Below are 20,974 nucleotides of genomic sequence, written 5' to 3' on the forward strand. Positions count from 1 at the left end.
CTTTGTGGTAAGTGCTTTCTCCATGTTGTTGCATTCAACCTTGGAAGTACATGCTATAGTGTATTTCGGTTCTGTATTATGGATGAAGGAATTGACACACATAGAATACTTCAGTCATACAACATTAAGTTCTGGGTTAGGATGCAAACGCAAGTCAGACTATATTTAGATTCTGAGTTCATTAGCCACAGTTCTTCCAAAACTCAACTTTTATTTTTTTCTGTTTTTCTCTTTTTATTTATTGGATATTTTTATTTACATTTCAAATATTATTCCCATTCCCAGTTTCCTGTTCATAGCCCTCTATCCCATCCCTCTCCCCTTATTCTATAAAGATGTTCTCCTTCCCCAAACAAACTCCTTCCCCTCCCCCTGACATCCCCTACACTGGGGGCATCCAGCCTTGGCAGGACCAAGGGCTTCTTCCATTGGTGCCAACAAGGTCATCCTATGATACATATACAACTAGAGCCCTGGATCTGTCCATGTATACCTGTTAGGTAGTGGTTTAGTCACTGGGAGACTGGTTGGTTGGTATGGTGTTTTTATGGAAAACTCAACTTTTAAAACTGTGGACAGAACTGAAATAATTTAGGGGTTTTAATTTTTCATTTGGTTTAATGAAGTTGTATCTTTTCTTTGAAATTCTATTAATTTGGACACTTGTTTGATCGGTCTATAAGGTTTAAATGTGATTTAAAATTAATTCTCACAACAGAGAAGTAGTTGAAATATTAATACTTACAATAATTACTGTACTTCTTAAAAATCACTAAAATTAAATTATTTATTTCTCTATTAATATTAAATGTTGGATGTATTTTATGTAGTATGTTTGTTTTTCTCTTCTCCATTCTATTTAATTGATGTTTGTATATATCAGAGTGGTATATACTTTCCATAGATCTTGTATTGATTTTACTAATTATTTCTATTGACTTTGTAGAGTTTAATGGTGATAAAGTAACCAACACATTTCTATCTTTACAATGTTAAATTACCCCTTGGTTTCTTGGTGTAATTGCATTATACAGAATAAGGAAGTATTTTAGGTAAATTTCAGTTATGCTTTTGAGGAGTGCAAAGGGGGTTTTTGTTAGATGTTTTCTTGCCATTATCATCTTCATACTTTAAGCATGTCCCTTTATTATTTAGTCTTTTCTGTTTTGCATTTAACATAATCTTCAGAGCACTGTAGATTAGTTAAAACTCATAATTCATTAATCAGTTCAGGAACTGATTGGTTCTTTATATATCAGAGATGTCCTGTCTTTCAGTGAGTTAAGTGAAAGTCTTGTTTTTATGATGGCAAAATATGATGCACATTCAGTAAATTCCCCTACTTTAAATTTTAATGTGTTATTATTTTTCTGATATGTTTAATATAAAATTTAGTTCATCTTACATATTATCTTCTCTCATCCCCCTTCCTTTTTCTATGGAATCCCCTTCTTCCAACAAATCCCATTCCTGTTCCCATGCTGTTGTTGTTGTTTTAATGTGTATGAACCACTGTGTTCAGTTAGCATTGCTTACATGAGTAGAAGGTTATTACAAAGAATGAACAACACTTCTGTGATTTTTTTTCCTTCTGTCACTGATGATTGTCAATATCCACTCAAGCCACAGTGGGAATTAATTATTCATTTTACCTATTCTGAAATATAGAGAAGCACACTCCTGAACATAGTTCCAGGGAGTTCATGAGTCCACTGTCCATGTTATGTCTAAAAGACACAATTTCAGAGCAGCCTTCCCCAACCTCTGGTGCTTAGAGAGTTAGTGGTTCATCCACAAAATTCACTGACCCTTTTTGGGGAGAGAATGTCATTTAGATGTTCCATTTAAACTGATCTATCCAGTCACTTAGTCACTGCATTTTAACCAGTTCACGGTTCTGTATTAGCAACTTTCTATGGAAAAAGAGACATCTCTGATGAGAGCTGAGAATTGCATTAATCTATGTGTGCAGAGATAAATATTTAGAAGACAGTTCGATAGCATGCTCAATTAGCAAAATAACAGTAGTACATTCTTCCCAAGAGCTTATGCCCTTCTCACAATGGAGTCTTGGCCAGGTTTACAATAAAAGGCTGTAGTGTAGACCTCAATTTTTTTTAAAAAAAAAGTTGATTATTCCAATAATAGTCTTAGCATTATTGCAACAATGGGTATATCTCACCAGGTAGAACCTTATTATTGTTTGCCTGGTTCACAACTTGCTAGGAATGCTGATGAAGTTTCTCCTCAAGTACTTTCAGGAACTATGAAACCTGATTATCAGAGAGAAATCTTCTGAGTCACTTCCAGCTTGATTGTTTTCCCCATGGCTCATCATCAAAGTTGTTGGTGTCTTCAGTAGTAGAATCTACAACAATTCCTGGTAGGCATCTAAGAGAAATAATAAGAGCCTATATTGGTGCTGGGATCACACAATATTTTTCATTTTCATTTTCTGCTAAGCTACCCATATGTAGTTCTGTACTCTCTGATGGGGCTTTGCAGTAACAGGACATCACAGCGTCTAGTCAGTCAAACAATAATGAAAGTCAGTGGCCAAGCTTCCATAGCATATTGCATTGCAAAGTTATATTCAGGAGACTGGGAATATTAAATGTGCTTTTTATAGATGACGCCTCCAACACACTAAGGATGAGGAATAATTTTTGTCCCCAATCCACGAGCATCTATGCTCACCTGAAGTCACATTTTAAATGAGAAACCCTAGAAAACATAAAACAACCATTGTGTTTATTATTTATTATCTCAAACAATAAAAATAGAATGAATTTATATCAAAGATCCAGAAAATGGTCGCTAATGGAAAAATGTCTAATATACATCACAAGCTGTTAAGGTTGCTGACTCCATTTTCACATGGTGATTCAAAGTCAAATGGCTAGAGTTTAAAGTCCTAGTTAAACAGTCTCATTTTCGAAAAGGTTTTACCATTGCTGGCATCTAGTATCCTCTTAGACGATATAGTGATAATAAGTCTATGTACCTAGAAAGAGTTGATAGTGATGAATAACAATAGCAACTTTTTTCAGTAAATAGAAACAAAAGTACGAGACAATGTGACTTCAATTGTGAAGAACCTTGACTCACTAATGTCATGCTTATTTCTTCAGTAAATGACACTTACGAGCTTGGAGAGTTAAATGAAATCAACGTTACGACTCCATCTAAATCCAGTTGGCATCTCTCCAACCTCAACGCAACAACAAAATACAAATTCTACTTGAAGGCATGCACCTCGAGAGGCTGTGGGAAGCCGATCAGTGAGGAAGGTGCCACACTAGGAGAGGGGAGTAAGTACATGAGCCTTCTGCATTGTGTGTATTCACTCAGTCACACTGGAGTGCAGGAACCACGCCTCTGTAAATTAGAAGTGCTGGACCCCGGTCTATCTGACTCTCTGCACCACTGAAACAAACACAGAATTTACTGATCTTGTTTGCCAAGTTCACATTCATGGGTTTCTAAATTACTGAACTATAGCTCAGTGTAAAAAAGGTCAGGGACATCTCCTTAAGGAAAATAAGTGGACAAGGCTCATAAAGTTTCTCACAGAGTTAGAAGCATAGTTATCTTTGGAGAATATTTTTCTCTAAAATTTTTTATCTTTTACCTTGATATATATTTTACAATAAAGGAGCTAATATATACCATTTCTATGACTTGACTCATAGTACATGAATTCATTTGTCAAATTTAATTTTACTGTGTGGTGATTCAAGCTAAGTAACAATTGAAAATGGCTTACCAGTCTGTGATCTCATATGTAGTATAGCTACAATTAAATTATACCTTTCTATCTTTTCCCTATATTGTAACAATATACCTTGCAAAATTATTTCTCCGATGACAATTTTAGGATTTTTCTTAGTGATCTATAATATCCACAGTGCATCAAGATTGAAATAGGGGATTAAGCAGTCAAGCAAAATGTGTTCAATAACTGATATTGGCATAAAGTTAAGGAAGTAAGACTTGTGTGGGATTCGAGTTGTCAGACATAGGAGGATTTGAGAGAAGAAAGAGGAGAGTATATGGAAGAGAATAATAAAGGAAACAAAAATCATATATTCACAATTGTGCATGGCAAATATAATTCTGTTCTGAGTTGTTTTCAGAACTGTAGATTGGGAATACAATTAAACCTATGGGAGAAATTCCAGGAATAGGGGAGAACTGAAGAAGAAAATCAAATTGTGCATCATTTATTAATGAAACATTGTGATTTACTCAAATGTGTGATCACTATGGTCGTTGTAGTCCTGAGAGGAATGGTTAAACTCTCAATTTACTGCTAGGTTCTCCCTGTTATTGTCCCAGTCCTATTTATAGAATTTTGGGTCTTTGTTTTCTCCTCTAACCTTAAAGTTACTTTTGTAGGAGGAGTTTTCAAGTTTCTCCCAAACCCATGAGTGGAGCATAAATCAAACACCAAATGAAATTAAGTGCTTACTAATGTAGTCAAAATGTTAGGCTTCAAGATGATGAGAATGGTCTAGTCACTAAGGAAGATTATTTCTCAAGGGTGCAAAACTGGCATCAAATGTTCAATTCACAGTAGGGCTAAGAAGAGCCATCTTTTTCCATCTTGTTCATACAAGATGTCAAGACATAGAGATGGTAGCTCTTTTTGATAGAAACAACAATTTATCAGGAGAAAGGTTAGCCCCAATCTTCACAATTTGAAGCATGAAAAAGATGTCCACAGAATGCCTTAGCTATCTCTGCATTCTACTGTATACATTGGCAAAACAAGGCTTGGTTGCATTCATGGTTAAAATTTTTTGGAGAGTGTTGTAACTCTTGGTGGGAAGTTTCATAACTGATGCCACAACTTTGTTGCATACTGAAGTTAGAAATAAGATGCTTCAGTGTATAAAGGCATATTTCTCCACTATCCTAGTTTGGTTGTTAAAAAATGTGCCATACTAAGGTGTTTGTGTTCTTTTCCAGGGATCTGCATTTTCAATATTCCAGCAACTGCCCTTTCCCCTTGTTGATACTGATTTCTCTTCTGTAGTTATACATTGCCATGTTGTAAATTATAATTGCTTCCCCACTAAATATCAACATAATCTTTGAATATTACACAGTTCTACAGAGGAGATATATCTCAGCTGCACCAAGAATGCTAATAATCATAACTTTTAAAATTAGAATCTATTGCTATAACTCTTTCTTCTCCTTCCTTTGATTAGGGAGCACAGATTGTGGAGTTGAAAGTTTGTGCTTTACCACTTACACGTTATCTGGTTATCACTGTAGTTTGAAGGTGGTTCCCTAATTAAAGAGGGATGGATGGAGTTAGAATATGCTTTTGCATCATTTCTGGTTTGAGGATATCACTTGTGTTTCTGTTTTTCAAAAGCTTGCATCAAGTGACATACTAATATTTCTGGGTTCTAAAGTAAGAATTAACTCCATTCTGTAACAGTAATTCATTCTAAGGGCTTTGCTCCTCTGTGTAACTGGCTTTATTTCTTCTGTCCCACCCTTTTAAATGAAATTCACTGTTGTTCAGTAATCATGTATCTAGGTTTCATTCTGTGATAAAAAATTGTGATAAAGTATTGTGTTCTATGCCCACTTAACACAGAATTTCATCATCTATCATCCATTATATTCTTACTAGGGTTCTTATTTCATTTCCTGTGTAAATTGTTAACATTTACCAAATTACATTTTTTATGTTGAGTTGATTCATGGAGAAATTATGCATTCAGTGCCCATATTTGCAAATTTAATTGCAGGATCAGAAATTAATGTATATTAATTAAGCTGAACTCATTTTTATCTGTTACTCTGGAGTTCAGTGATTAAGTTTTTGACATATAATTGATAATTTCTCTTGAAAAATTGTTCATTTTTATACATGTTTCAAATCTCAGTGAAGCCATTCCATTTAAATGTACCTATAAACCTGCACTTAAATCTAGCTGAAGATTCTAATTTAAAGTACTTTATATTTAGATACATTGTGATGCCATCTTACCAGAACAAAAGCAGACCAAGGCCACAATGTGTTTATATATTTATTGAAAACATAGATAAATTCATGATGTTATTTGTAGTCATAAGTCAAAGAGGCTGCATTTAACTTTTCACTAGCTGTAAAAAATTCAAACAATACAAAATTTTATTGAAAGCTTTTTGAGTCTGTGTTTGGTATTGAGCCATTCACATGACTAGGCAGATTTATAGTACCATTTTGTCAGTTAATGTTCATGAGCTGACATCCTTGCATTCATTCATTCTCAACATTTTAAGAGAAAACTCTTGAAATGTTATTTTTTGGATCCATTGATAATTCAAGAGCTATTTAAAATAGAAAATGCCAAAATGATTTTTTCTTCATCTCAAAAAATGATACATATATTTTTTTACATTTCTCTCCTGCTTTTCAGCGATTGAGATTCACATGATTTAACTGTGTACCTTTCTTAGGTAAAGGTATCAGGAAGATAACAGAAGGAGTAAATGTTACCCAAAAGAGTCACCCTGTAGAGGTACTTGTGCCGGGAGCGGAACATATTGTTCACCTAATGACTAAGAATTGGGGTGATAACGATAGCATTTTTCAAGATGTTATTGAGACAAGAGGGCGAGGTGAGAAATGAAATTGTATGGGCAGTAGTCTTAGGCAATTCACCATGTCCTATGGTTTAATTTTACATATATATGATATTAAAGATAAAATATAAAGGTCATAATTTCAGTTTTTCATTGGCATACATAGTCTTTCAAGGTAACCAAGAGAAATTGTGTCACAATGATCCCATGTTTGCCTTAATGGTTATTTATGTCTGAGTAGTCAACTGAAAACATTTCCTACAAATTAACACCTCTTAGTAACAGAAACTAAAAGAGAGACTGAAGCAAACCAAAGTTCACAGAGGCGCCACGGTAATCTGCTTACAACTCAGGCAGCTTGTGCTGTAACTTGCTTGCCACTGCTTCTGCATTTAACTCAACTATCCTTTCTGATTCTCATCTTCAAAGCTAAATGCAACTAGACAAAGCCTCTTCCTTAGGAACGAATGCCTTCTTAGTGCCTCCCAACAAAATGCCCTTCAGATTCCTTTATTTCCCATGGGCTCAAAGAGATTATTTATTATTGATAAATGATAGCTGATTGTATCCTAGTGTAAATATAATATCATGGACTGATTCTAAAGGTCAACATTGTGCCTTCTCTCTGTACAATAGAGTATGCTGGCTTATATGATGATATCTCCACTCAAGGCTGGTTTATTGGACTGATGTGTGCAATTGCTCTTCTCACACTGATATTGTTAACTGTTTGCTTTGTGAAGAGGAACAGAGGTGGAAAGTATTCAGGTAACACTAAGACTTAATGTAAATTTCAACTTTGAGTCTCATATACTGGGAATCATTCTTTGGAAGTTTTTATATGTTACACAGATAAAACTTTATAGTACGTTATATATAAAATATACTAAAGAGAAATATTTTAGTTATCCAACCAAAGGAAATATGCATAATCTATAATGTTAAATTTCTGTCATTATTTATTTGAAAGAATGCTTTGCTATTAAAGCTGGATGGCCTAAAACTCACTAGGTAGAATAGTGTGGTTTAGAACTCACAGACTCATCTGTGCCTCTGCCTCCCAAGTGCTGAGATTAAAGGTCTGCACTACTATCCCTGACCACTTTTAGAATGTCAAAGAGACTATAGGGGTTTAGTGGTTTAGAGTGCACATTTTAGGTCTTGGGTTTGGTTTACTGAAACCATACTTTGCAGTTCACAATAGCCTGTAACTCCAGCTTCAGGGCAGGGCATAGGGGTGTGGATCTGATGACTCTGGTCTCCTCAGGTACCTACCTGCACTCCCACAAACACACGCACATACAAATAAATCAAATGAAATAAACCTTAGATATAAAATAGTTAAAATAGGTTCTTAAGGATCATAATTCTTATAAACTTATGTTTTCTGTTCATAAACATATCAGATATCCAGAAAGTATATTACTGAGTCACATATGTGTTTTAATGCCTTAAGAAGGTGGTCATTTATATGAAGTATGCCTCTTCTGCTATGCCTCTATACATGGCTCTGGTGTTCTGTGCTGTTACATTTTGATAGAACTGTCTTCAATACCCAGCTTTGTTATAGTTCACACTTCCTGGGGATGCATTTCCTGTTATTGTACAGGGCAACCTGAACTGAATGTACTATCTGTTGGATTGATGGTACATTAAATAAAAAGAAAATAATCCCAGTTGTTGTTGTTTATCTTTTATCTGAATTACGTTCAACTTGTTTCTATGAAGAGAATTATTTAACTCCTGCATCTTTCATTTTACAGTATTAAAATTTAGGAACTGTCCATGATTGGCTAAAGTTTCACCAAACAAATATTTACTGAGAATCTATCATATACATAAAACCATGAAGGATATGACTTAAATATTCTATAAAACATAACATAAAATAACACAATTTTACACTTCAATTTTCCTCTGAAATCTGAACTTGTATTAATTATGTTCACATTGAGTATAATGGATATCTTGCTCATTCATTAGAATCTTTGAAGAGATACAATAGTCCTCATTGTTTCTCCTTAAAAAAATAAGTATTTATGAAGTATGAACCCATACAGGGTCTGAAGCCCTCCCTCTGTTCATGCCTTTTCAAACAAAGCAAACAACTTTTCATATTGAAGAACAGCTAAGAAAAAGCAGTGGTCAAAAGCATCTTGAAGGGGATTTTTTTTTTGCTGGAGTTTTTAAAGATCAGAGAATCAAGAACCTGTCTTATGTCCCAGTGTTTCAATTAAATTTATAATCCTGTCTCCACCTCCCCAGAGATAGTTTTATAGCTGGTTGTCAAGATTGCCTTTTTCATGTGGGTAGTTGAATATAGTATTAGATTTTTTTAGAAGTCATGCCGACATGTCTTTACTATGTCTTTGGATGGTGTTAGACTCTTTTAAACTTTTTGTTTCAGTAAAAGAAAAGGAAGATTTACACCCAGATCCAGAAGTTCAGTCAGCAAAAGATGAAACTTTTGGTGAATACAGGTAAGTATAACTTTATATTGTGCTCAGTTGGAACATTTTCAGCACATTTGTCAAGTTGAGAAAGTGCTTTATTCATACTTGAAGTAGAGGAACTATACCATAGTGACTTTATAAAAGATACTTTACCAAAATATCTTCCCTCTCAAACCCCACTCCTACCTGCCTTTCTCCCTTCTCTCCCTCTGATCCTCCGCCCCTCCCTTCCTTCCTCCCTTCTCCTTTTTATCCTTCCTTCCACTGTCTTTCTTTCCTTCCTTCTTTCTTTCTTTCTTTCTTTCTTTCTTTCTTTCTTTCTTCCTTTCTTTCATTTTTTCTTTTCTGTCTACTGTTATCTATTTTTGTAAGAACTAAATTATTAGGTACAGGACTGAGGTGTGGATCACACTCTGGATAGCGTGGGCATCAAGATTCCTTGGTTGAAGCTCAGTAAAAAGCACGTATGTTATGTTCCGGTAAGCTAGATAGCAGGGACAGCCTAAATCCACTCCTAGAATTGCTATTACGGACCTGATTACTTTACGTTTGCATGCACAGATACAGATTATAATTCTGCGATTTCACATTTATAAAGGTAGAGAGGTTCCAAACCTGTAAATGAGTTTTAAAAGTAAATATTTATCTCTGTCTCCAGATAGCTCATAAATAAGAGACTGAGACTACTAGATTTATTTAATCAGTTTCAGTACAATTACTAGACAAATTACCCCTAATGTATGTTTTTATATGCTACCCTGGCTAATTCCCAGCTGTGTTTCCAAATACTTGCTGTTTCAATCTCACTGGGGTTGTTTCTGCTCCATCAGTCTCTCCTCAGGGGACATTTCCCTTGGCTATGTGCTCATGGTCCATCTGTCTAATAGAGACTTCCCATTTTCTGTATCTTCTCTCCCTCCTTCTTCCTTTCCCATTCTTCCTCTCGTGTTCCCTATCTGCAACCCCCAGCCCTGTAACTGGAGCCCCGCCTTCATCTATTCTCCCCAGTAATTGGATGTAGCCACTTTTATTTAACCAATATCTGTAAATTGGGGAGCAAAGCTTACACAACAGAGGCTGGTGTATGTGAGATTTAGCTCATCTGGGGCAACCAGATCCTGAGGTTCTGAATTTAGCCTTTTTAAATGCAGCACCAGGTAAAAACCCTAACATAAGCCCAATTCTATATCTGAGACTTGACTTAAAAAAATCAAAATAAAAATCCTCAGACATGTTCAAATAGCATTGATTAATCAATTAGAATTCAAGACCTAAAAAGTGAATGGCTATTCCTGCTGGGCTGGAGTAGCTAACATAGATCTGAACATCACCACAACTTGGTTTTGCTCTATGCTTATCACTTCTCTTTATTCTGGTTAGATGCTTTCTTTTATGCTTTTATATTTCTCAAAATGTAAATCAGAGAAAAGTTGGGATTGTTCTAAGGAAGAAAAGAAAGAAAAGAGAGGGTAGAAGTGCGGGGGGCCAGCCCAGGCATTAGTCTTCTTTCTCGTGTTGGTTCTTCTTGAGGCAGCGGAGGGGGAAGAGCGTCGGCAGAGGGTAAGACTTTGTCTTATGAGATATTTAGGGTTGCTGTATAATAATAAGTTTACTTATCTAAGTCTGTTACTATGTTACTGTAGCTGATTTACTTAACTATGCCTAAGTCACTATGCACTGCTACTGTACCTGACCCACCCTCTGTGTTCCTCTGAGGCCAGAAACTGCAGTCTCTTGCATCTAGAGCCTCATTCTAAAACAGCAGGAGATAAAGTAGAGGATTAATTGCTAGAGCCTTTCCGTTTTGTCCCTATGCCTCTTGCTTATCAGGCTAGGGGGAAGTTTGGAGCAGTAAACTTTTATTGAACCAAGAGAAGTGAATAGCATTTGCAGAAGGAAAAGCTTCTACATAGTCAAATATGCATAAACACATATAATTTCACACAGAGATCCAATAAATGTGCATTTATACATTTCCACTCTAATCAGTTGGGCCCAGCTTACATACATTATCACAATTACATTCACACACACACACACACACACACACACACACACACACACATACATTCTCATAATTACATACTTACACACACATCATACTTACATAAGCAAATTGAACAAAAGACCAAGCACCAGTACAGAAAGAACTCACTCATTCTGGATGAAAGATGAACTCCAATCTTTATCTCATAGAGAAAGAGAAAGCTTCTACCCTTTTGATGCTAGGTGAATTAAACCCAAGTTTGTAAGAGAAAAGGCTTTTTCCTTTTAATAAGACTAAGCCTGCGTTGCTATTGAGAAATGGCCTGTTCTGTACCAAGGTAAGGAAAACCTGCCTGCTCCTTCTGCTCTCTCCAGCTTCACCTTTTTTCCTCTTTTCCTCTGCATTCTGCACATTGCTTTATGTTACCTATAGTCTCTAAGTTATTCCTCTGTGCATGTCTTCTCAGCCCAGATCTTTTTAGCTCAGTGTTCCTTACCTCATTTCTCCTTAACTTAAACCTGACTCCAGCTCAGTCCCTCTCCAGCTCAAACCTCTCTAGCTCAGTCCTTCTGTAGCTCAGTCCTTCTGTGTATCTTCTCTTTGTCTTCAACACTTAAACATCTTTCAGAATACATAGTCACATGTTACAAAGTTCATTACAAGCTCACATGAAAGATCAAATCATAAATTGAAATAGAAGTTTACAACAGAGAATGTTTGCATGCATATCCATCAGGAATAATTATATGGCTAACCATCCATTACCTGTCACAGCTCCACAGGTTCACTGAAGTTTTAAAACCATAACTAAGTTACTAGTGAAGTTTTATATAGATAAACCCATTCAATATTTTATCCTCTGTTCTGGCACCTATAATAAATCGTTAGTTCCCTTTTTATGACCTTTGGTTAATTGTTTTACAACCTCTTGGAATGTGTTCTGAGTAGGAGAAAGTCTGATTACTATCTAAGAGCAATTAACTGGTGACACCTAGGAGACTGGCAGAGTTCTCACTACATTATGAATTATCAGAGAAAGACTTAATAGCAGTCCCACTATAAAAGAGCTTAATAATCACATTATAATTTTAGGAATTATTATAGGGTCATAATAAGACTTAAGAAGTCATCTATTTGTCTATATAGCATCACTGTAAGACAGTACTTCTTTGTAGGTCTGTATAGATCTGCTCCAAAGGGGTGTGCTGTTACTTGATGATTGTTATATGTGTTTAATAATAACAGGAAAACCCTTTTAATAGCAGGAATCTTTCCTAAAATGAATCCCTTACAGCCTTGCTTAATAAGGGCGAACCAGTCACAAATTACATAATAGTCCAAGACTGGCCATCTCAGGATGATCACCTGCTAGTTATTAGCTTCTCCTGTTATGCCTCCTGACATAGAAGAGAGAGAAGGAAGGGAAGAAAACAGGAAAAGGAAAAGAAAAGAGATATTAGCTTGGGAAGTTGTAAATTATGTTCATACTGATTAGAATTTGCTTCCTGGTTATTTCTGAAAACCTAGAATAATAATTAGATATTATCTTAAAGCCCTATATGAAATAATCCAGGCATGGTCATCTGGCTTATGAGCTTCAGGAGACAGGCTTTTGATTAGAGCTATGGTTTCACCTGGAGGTTTGGCTGAGCCTGGATATGCTTCCTTCTCTGAATGTTGACAGCGTTGCTTCCCTCAGACCTATGGATTAAGATCTTCAGATTTTGGCAAGCTAGAGTCATCCTCAGTTTCAATCCACATGGACCTGTCTCTGGGGCACTTCATAATACTTAGCTTCAGGCAGAGTAGAAACACCAGAGCAAGTAGCCAAGTTGCAAGCCATAGTATATTGATAACTCAGTCTTAGAACGTATATCTCACTGTTCTAGCATATTCTCTTGATTAGGCTGTGATGAATCAGTACACATTTAAGGGGGAAAGCATTACACAATGGCCCATATTCCATTTGGCAATCGTATAAGGAGAGAGAAAACAAAACTATGAATCTAGTTGTTGTCTATAGACTTATTTGTCTATACAGTTCCTTTGAAAGGATAGATCACACTGTATCTTCATACCCCATAGGAATGCTTCATTTTGAAGGGAATCAGAAGTGAGAAAAAAACAATAAAGTGTTCCTCAGTAACTCAGAATGAAGAAAATGGGTTGTGGCTTTTTAAATACTTCTTTGTGGATGTGTCATTTCAGCTGTATGTCTTTGTCATTTGTGTTAATATGAATAACCTGAAAAGTATAGAACCTATTAGACCTTGTGAAGTCTTGTTTTGTTTTCTAGTGACAGTGATGAAAAGCCTCTCAAGGGAAGCCTTCGGTCCCTGAATAGAAACATGCAGCCCACAGAGAGTGCTGACAGTTTAGTGGAATATGGAGAAGGAGATCAGTCCATATTCAACGAAGATGGATCATTTATTGGCGCCTACACAGGAGCTAAGGAGAAAGGATCTGTTGAAAGCAATGGAAGTTCAACTGCCACCTTCCCACTCCGAGCATAAGCACAGCACATCCATGCACCAAGGCTGGCTCACCTGCACCTCTCCAGTCTCTTAAGGGGAGCAAGGCCTTTTCCACAGGAGTGAAAAATGTGTGTCCAGAGGTTGATATTCTGCAATTTTGCTCAGAAAAATAGCACTGCCTTCCAAAAGAAAAAGAAAAAAGAATCATATGCCAAGTACTTCAACCCTGTGTTTCATTTTGGGTTTTGATTTCAGGTGCTCAAAATGCAAAACACGAAAAAAATCCTGTATTTAGATCCACTTTGACTGAATCCAAAGTTCTCATTTCTGATATTCCACATCTGCCTGGTTCTCCTGTTCAGTGTGTGTGCATTGATGTTGCTAACTGCGTGGGTTTCTCTCTGGATGCACAATTATACTCAGTTTTGAAGAACTGTTTTAGTGATGTTGATTCACTACAGGTTAAAAGATTGTAAGCAAGCAAAAGTTGGTTATTTAAAATGTAAAAAGGAACATGAATGTCTTATTAAACATTCCATGGAATCTATAGTCTAAAGTTATTATTTAAAATTTTAGTAGCAAAAGTCTTAGAGGATCATACCACTCATATTTATTGAGCTCCTATTTGGCCAGAGACTGCTATCTTTACACAGAGTTATAGTGTTTTCAATTTCTGGATAATTGTTTTTAATTTTTGTCAGTCATGACAACTCTGTATCCATCTTTCTTTCTTTCTTCCTTCCTTCCTTCCTTCCTCCCTTCCTTCCTTCCTTCCTTCCTTCCTTCCTTCCTTCCTTCCTTCCTTTCTTCTTTCAACTCAGACTAACTGGGGCTGCAAAGGGAGTGGTAGTCATAGGTTATTTTAAAAACAGGAAGATGTTGATGTCTCTATTTTATATCTTCATTTGTAAGGGCTTTCTGCCTTTATGTTTATATACCGAGATGCTTGAGTGTATTTCATGAATGCATTGTACATATTATGTTAATATTTACACAGTTTAAAACATAGTGTTTTATTTTAAAGTGAGAAAAAGAACATTAATAGGCATGATTGTACAGCTAGAATATATAATGTAAGAATCCATTTTTATCCTTCTGGGGCTAGGCACAATAACATGGGGTTCCAAATTCAAGACTATATGAAAAATTGGATTTTGTTTTTATATTTCTCTCCCTCATGTAGTCTCAAAATAAAGTATTGTATAATCATAAAGGGAAATTCATTCATACTTTTCAAAATAAGTTTTGGTTGGATTCTTACCCCGGCACTCGAAAAAGAAAATAATCTACGGTAGAAACTCTTCTTTTTTTTTTCTTTTTTTTTTTTGGAGCTGGGAACTGAACCTAGGGCCTTGCGCTTGCTAGGCAAGCGCTCTACCACTGAGCTAAATCCCCAACTAGAAACTCTTATATAACTGTTAGTTTATATCATACTGTAAATGTATTTGTAGTGGTATGATCATTCTTTAAATGTTTTCCTTCTATCAAAGTTAGTACAGATTCAGGGACTTTAGTTTCTGGCATGAGGGCTACCAGTCCATCTAAAATGGTACATAAGGTTTAGAACATTTTAGAAATCCTATGAAGGACTCTGTATACATCTAAGTAAATACTAAGTATTAGTATTTGCTTTCATATTAAATGGAAAAATTTTGCCTCACCATGAAATTACTAACTCTGTTAAGAAATACTGGTTCACAGATTTAACTTTAGTTTGTATAATTATTGGCCATACTGTTCATTCTTCATATTTAATTGGTACGATGCATTATGTTGTTTGGGGATTAAAATCGTGAACATATAAAAGAGCCAATAAATAGGAAACATACTTTTTAACCACATGCATCCTGCAGAATGCATAGGCAGGAAAAGCTTGTTTTTGTTTTTAACTTTTTGTTAATTTTTGTTAACTTTTGGTTGATTTGGGTTTTGTTTTTTCAAAACCCATGGATCTCAGTATTCAGTTACCCTCTTGGAAGTACCAAACGGAAGCCTGCGTGAGTGTAAGGACCCAGATGTCCAGTTATACAAACAGATCTCCAACCCTTTCTGATGACTAGGACCGAGATTTCTGGAAGATCCATCATTGTGTGCTATTTTTATGGGAGGACCTGTAGTGCTGAGCCCCAGAGAAAATAAAGGATGCAGCTGACAGTAACTATGCTATTATTCTGCCTCCTCTTTGTCATCAAAACCAGTTTTGAAAGGATCATCTAAGTTGAAAATAATACCCAAAAGTTCCCAATGGATTCATTAGGAATTTAATAATCTTTGAGTCAGAAGTTGACAGAAATTATTATATTTTTGTTTCAAATGGATCTCATCATTCTTTCTTCAGCCATTGGAATGTAAGATTGGCTTTTAACACTTTTTGCTAGCCTCTGTAAACCTTTAAATACTACTTGGTTTCACTCTGTTGTAACTCTTCAGCAAAGCAGGCCAAGGTCCGTGGACTTTTAAAATTTTAACTGTAGAATTACAGCATTCAGTATGTTCGAATGAAAACCAATCCAATTGGTTAAAGTGGATTTTATTCTTTTTCTGTCTCGGAGACCATGGGTGGCAGACTCCATGACGTGCAATGCTGATTACAAATGGGCAATAATTGTTTAGAAGTTGCCCACTGAGTCATCAGGCAGCTGCTAGTATGTAAAACTCTGTTCTTAACTGGTTTCACAGTAACATTCTATAGTCTACTGACGATATGATTTTAATGTGATTGTATATAATCTGAAGGATTGCCAATGGGGATAACTTCAGATGGAGATGTTTGAGGGTCAGGAAAATCCATGTTCTCTTCCAGGTTCCAGCATATATTATGTACAGAAACCTTAGGCATGATGCTGAACTGCTTCATTTCAAACCGTGCTACAAAGTGCTAATGATTGCTATCACAGGGTGTTCTTTTGTATGAAGAAAAATTTACAAGTGATAAAATCTAAGATGCCTTTTAACCTCATTACCCAACCTGTAATCAAATTATGTATCAAAAAGTCACCCCCACATACGCCAACTCAACTTTTTCCCCCTCTAAGCACATAAATATATTTTTATAAAAAAAAACACAGATCTACAGAAAATAAACGAAATCTGCTCTTAAGAGAGGAGTACAATTTGCACATGCCATTGAAAATTATTAATCAGAAGAAAATCAAGCAGGGTCTTTGCTATACAAAAGTGTTTTCCACTAATTCTGCATGCGTATTTGTAAGACGTGAACTCAGTGGATTTATTCTCTTGGTATAAAGGCATCTGATATTTTAGATGTACCCATGTTTATAAAAAGAAAATTTAGAGCACAATGAACTTATGCTATTTTATACTCATGGAAGAGATAGAGGACAATAAGGGGAGATGTCGGCTGCTTTTCTAAGTATTTAAAACATATTTGCCAATTGAAACCCTAAATATGTTTACATGCCATGAAGGCGTAACTCTTGTAACAACTTTAAATTGGTTATAGTAGGACTGGTTTGTGGTCTGTGGTAATAGATGTACCCTAGTGTTCCTATAGAGTGTGATAAGTAGTGTTGAGCCAAAGCTTACTTTGTTTTGTATCTTAAACTGACTGCATCGTCAAAAAGACAAAAGGTATGGGGAGCAGGTTCACCCAAGTAGTCTTTTTCGTTTTCACTGAGATTAATGTTCACAGTAGATCTTTATTGAAATGTGTTTGTGTCGTAGATGGTGTTTGTATTATGCTTATGGCTATGTATGGTTCAAAACTATTTTCATTACACATGGAATTCAGCTTTCAAATAAAAGTTTGAGTTCGTGTACTGTGAAGACGCTTGTGTCCCTTTCTATCCAGTTAAAAGCAAAATTTGCATTTTGACCTTAATTTTGGTTCCTGCTGATCCTATAAATGAGGAACTATAAATGAGGCATAAATTAGTTAAGTTCGAAGCAGCATAAGTAAAACATTTTACTCATGTCACTGTTTGCAGACAGACTACTTGAAGTCATCAAGGCCTAGAAAACACATCAATCAAGTTCACAGTCACAGTGAATACAAATGTAACGTGTATATGTTTTCAGATGGCTCAATTTTCAGAAAAAAATGTAGAAATGTGTCTTTAATAATGTCTACAATGTCCTATACATTCAAAGTGGTTAGAAGTTGATTTTGACACCTTCTTTTAAATATCAGATGCCTAATTTGTGAATATTTTGATATTTAAGATAGTTTGCTAAATACCTTAGATACTTGTTTCACTTTTGACCTGAAAATGTTCATCTTTACTTTGTTTAATTGAAGAACAAGGAAGTTAAGAAAGTCAGAAATGTTGCAGAGTCACCCAGGTCAAGAACATAGACTGTGAGTCACTTGAGTGGTAAACCCGTAGTTTTCATACACAGGTCTATGTTTTTATTTCATTATTCCTTTGTGTTCTCTTAAAAATGCTGAAAAAGGGGAGGTTGAACTTAATGTGGGCCAACAGAATGAGGCGACAAATGACTTGGTTTGAAAATGTTCTGTGAAGCCTTGTAAGAGAGGTACAAAAACAAAGCAAAAACAAACAATATTCTATTGTGTCAATTTAATTGTGACCATGGGCTTCTAAGAAGAAGAAGGTATTCAGACAAGTTGGTTATTGACAAGAACCAGGACAGCCAGTTTCCACGGATACTTCCGAGAACCTGAGAAAAACCAGGAGCTCCTCCCAGTACTGACATTCACAGTAGTTGTCATGAATGTTTTAAATTGGCACTTGGGTTGACCTATTAGAAACAAAATTACAAGTGAGTCTCCTTCCTTCCCTTCCTGTTCTCATTTCCTGTCCTGTAAAATATCACCCAGAGATTTTAAAACCATGTGCTATTGGATTCATGTTGTTGGATTTAAGTAAGATAAGTACTATGTCTTAAGGACACTTCGTGTGCCCTGTCCTTAAGATTGGTGTGACAATTGTGTGAATGAATCCTCCTTACAAGATATATATAAGCTGAGAAAGCCTGAAGGAAACATTTGAAAACAAAATAATGTATTATACTTCAACTAAATATATAACATCTATCTACAGGGGGTGTAATATTTATTGGCTAGCCTGTGTGTAATAATACAAAATTTAGTTTGTCATATTATAATCTTACTTTTGTAGTTATATAATATATAATTAATATATGAATTATTATTTTCTATAGAATCAGTGATTTGAGATTTTTGTTGCAAATGTATATCATATTTATAACATGCTATAAATATATACAAATATTTATGCTACAAATATGTAACGTGTATATATATTAAAGTAATTCAAAATCACTGTATTCTGTAGATAATAATTTCTATTGAAAATAATTTTGTAGAAAATTCTGTAGAAAATAATGATTAAATTAAAAGATATTTTGGAAATACTGATAGAAAATTATGAAACTGATGTATTTTATATATTCTTTATTTCCGGAAGAATATGGTATTCAAACATATGGGAGCCAAGATTTATTTTGCAGATAGAATCAAATGTTTTTTCATTCTATATTCTGCCTAAAATACCATGCCTGTTGTAAGAGTTTGATTACCATGTACAGACAGATGACTTCAGCTTACTTTAAGACTAGTGCTTTTTTGAATTAGGAAGTTTTTACCTGTAATTTATTTTACATGAAGTAAATTTCACAGTCAAAAATTAAGGCTTCATTTTCCTCTTCCAAACATGTTTCCATATACCGTACTGTTTAGTAAATAGTGTTACTGTTCAGTGTCCATTTACGGAAGCTGAAAACGCTGACACCATCCTCTACAAAATGATGTTTTCAGTGCATGCGTTACTGGGCTCTGTTCCTGTTTTCTCCTTGAGTCTCCCAGATCTTTATTTTTCTCCACACCTTGAATACCTTACCTGGACTACTCTTTGCTAATGATTTTTCTTTGTCTGTTCTGACTTCCTTCTAATCTGCTGCATATCATCCACACAAAGTAATTTTTGTTTAAAAAGATTTTTACCTTTTCTTTCATATGTAGGTACATGTGTTCACATGCCCACAGAGGTCAATAGAGAGTCTGTGATCCCTGGAGGGGAAGTTTAAAGACACTAAAGAGCTACTGGCTTAGGTGCTGAGAATCAAACTCAGTTTTCCTGAAGAGCAGAAAGCACTCTTAGCCAGCGAGTCATCTCTCCAGCTCAGAAGGTAGTTATTTTCAAGGTTCAAATCTACTCACAATGTGTCTTTCCTATGAACACGGAGGAAAGAGAATGATTCTCTGTTCTTCAAATTAAAAACCGGAAATCTTCCATTAAATTTCAAAGCCTGGAGTTAGTTTTTAGGTTTCCCCATTTCCACCTCTTTTTCCTTTTCACCTTAGTTCTGAGAATTAGATCAATCGCTGCCAATTTTTTTCTGCATTGGGATCTCTGGGTTTCCATCAACCTTTTGTCAGTCTCTACTGAAGTAAGGAATGATGCGTAGTCTGAGGTAGTCCTAAGTCTGTGCTTAGGACTTACCTTGCCTCCATACGATGGCAGAAGACACTGTGAAGTTGACCAGTGACTACTGGTGCTCAGCCCGGAAACTCAATATTTCCATCTCCCACTCAGGAGCTCAAGCAACGCACATGAGGGAACATGAATATAAGTATGTAAGGGCCAGATGATGGGAAGGAACACTCTGTGTGAGAGGCTAGCCCTCTGTATAGGATGAGGCTGCTGCACACATGAACCCATAGCATCTGTGGTTACCTTCGCAAACCTGTATAAAATCAAGCCAGTTAAAGGTTTCAGCAAAGAGGGATGAGGTGGGGCGAGGATGGAGAGACTGGGTACTGGGAGAGACAACTGGATTCAGGGACAGGTGTCATCTCTGGGACAAGCTAGAAAGCTAGGGAAATGGAAAGTCACAGGAATCTGAGGGTGACCCTAGCCAAGAGCCCTAGCAACGGAGGATATGGAACCTGAACCTGTCATCTCCTGTAAACAGGCAAGACACCCAGTGGAGGGGTTGGGATACCCAACCACAAAACCTTAGATCCACAATTTCTCCTGCCTACATAATGTGCAGGGGTAAAAGACGGAGGTGCCAATATATGGAGGTGCCAACCAATCAATGGAGCAGCTTGAGAACCAAGCCATGAGAGAGAGCGCACCCTGGACACTATTAATAATAATGTGCTATACTTGCAGACAGGGGCCCAGTATAACTCATCAGAGAGGCTTCACCCAGCAACTGATGGAAAGGGTGCAGAGACCTAGAGACAAACATTAGTGGAGTGTGAGGAATGGAAGAGAGGGAGGAAAGATAGAAGGATCCATAGGGGTCAAGGCCACCATATGAAAACCTACAATAGTAACTAACCTGAGCCTATAGGGGCTCATAGAGACTGAACCACCACCTGAGTGCACCATGAGATGGACCTAGGCCCTTGGCATGTATGTAACAGTTGTACAGCTGTGTCTTTATGTGGAACTCCTAAAGCAGGAGCAGAGGCTCTCTGACTACATTGCCTGCCTTTGGATTCCTTTACCCTAACTGGG

At 36.1% G+C, this 20,974-nt stretch overlaps 1 protein-coding gene across 8 annotated transcripts in view; it reads left to right on the forward strand.

Moving 5' to 3' along the window:
• Positions 1-17,288, forward strand: part of Chl1 (cell adhesion molecule L1-like) — a 216,366-nt gene extending 199,078 nt beyond the window's left edge. For 4 of the 8 annotated variants that reach the window (XM_087659531.1, XM_087659533.1, XM_087659532.1 and 1 more), the window contains 4 exons: positions 3,132-3,311; positions 7,225-7,356; positions 8,996-9,068; positions 13,325-15,434. In XM_087659531.1, the coding sequence (XP_087515657.1) occupies positions 3,132-3,311; positions 7,225-7,356; positions 8,996-9,068; positions 13,325-13,541 (602 nt within the window). In that variant the 3' untranslated portion in view covers positions 13,542-15,434. 8 annotated transcript variants of the gene reach the window in all.
• The last annotated feature ends 3,686 nt before the right edge of the window (positions 17,289-20,974 follow it).

The sequence above is a fragment of the Rattus norvegicus genome, chromosome 4 (genome assembly GCF_021556685.1).
Source record: "Rattus norvegicus strain SHRSP/BbbUtx chromosome 4, alternate assembly SHRSP_T2T, whole genome shotgun sequence".
Taxonomy (NCBI): domain Eukaryota; kingdom Metazoa; phylum Chordata; class Mammalia; order Rodentia; family Muridae; genus Rattus; species Rattus norvegicus.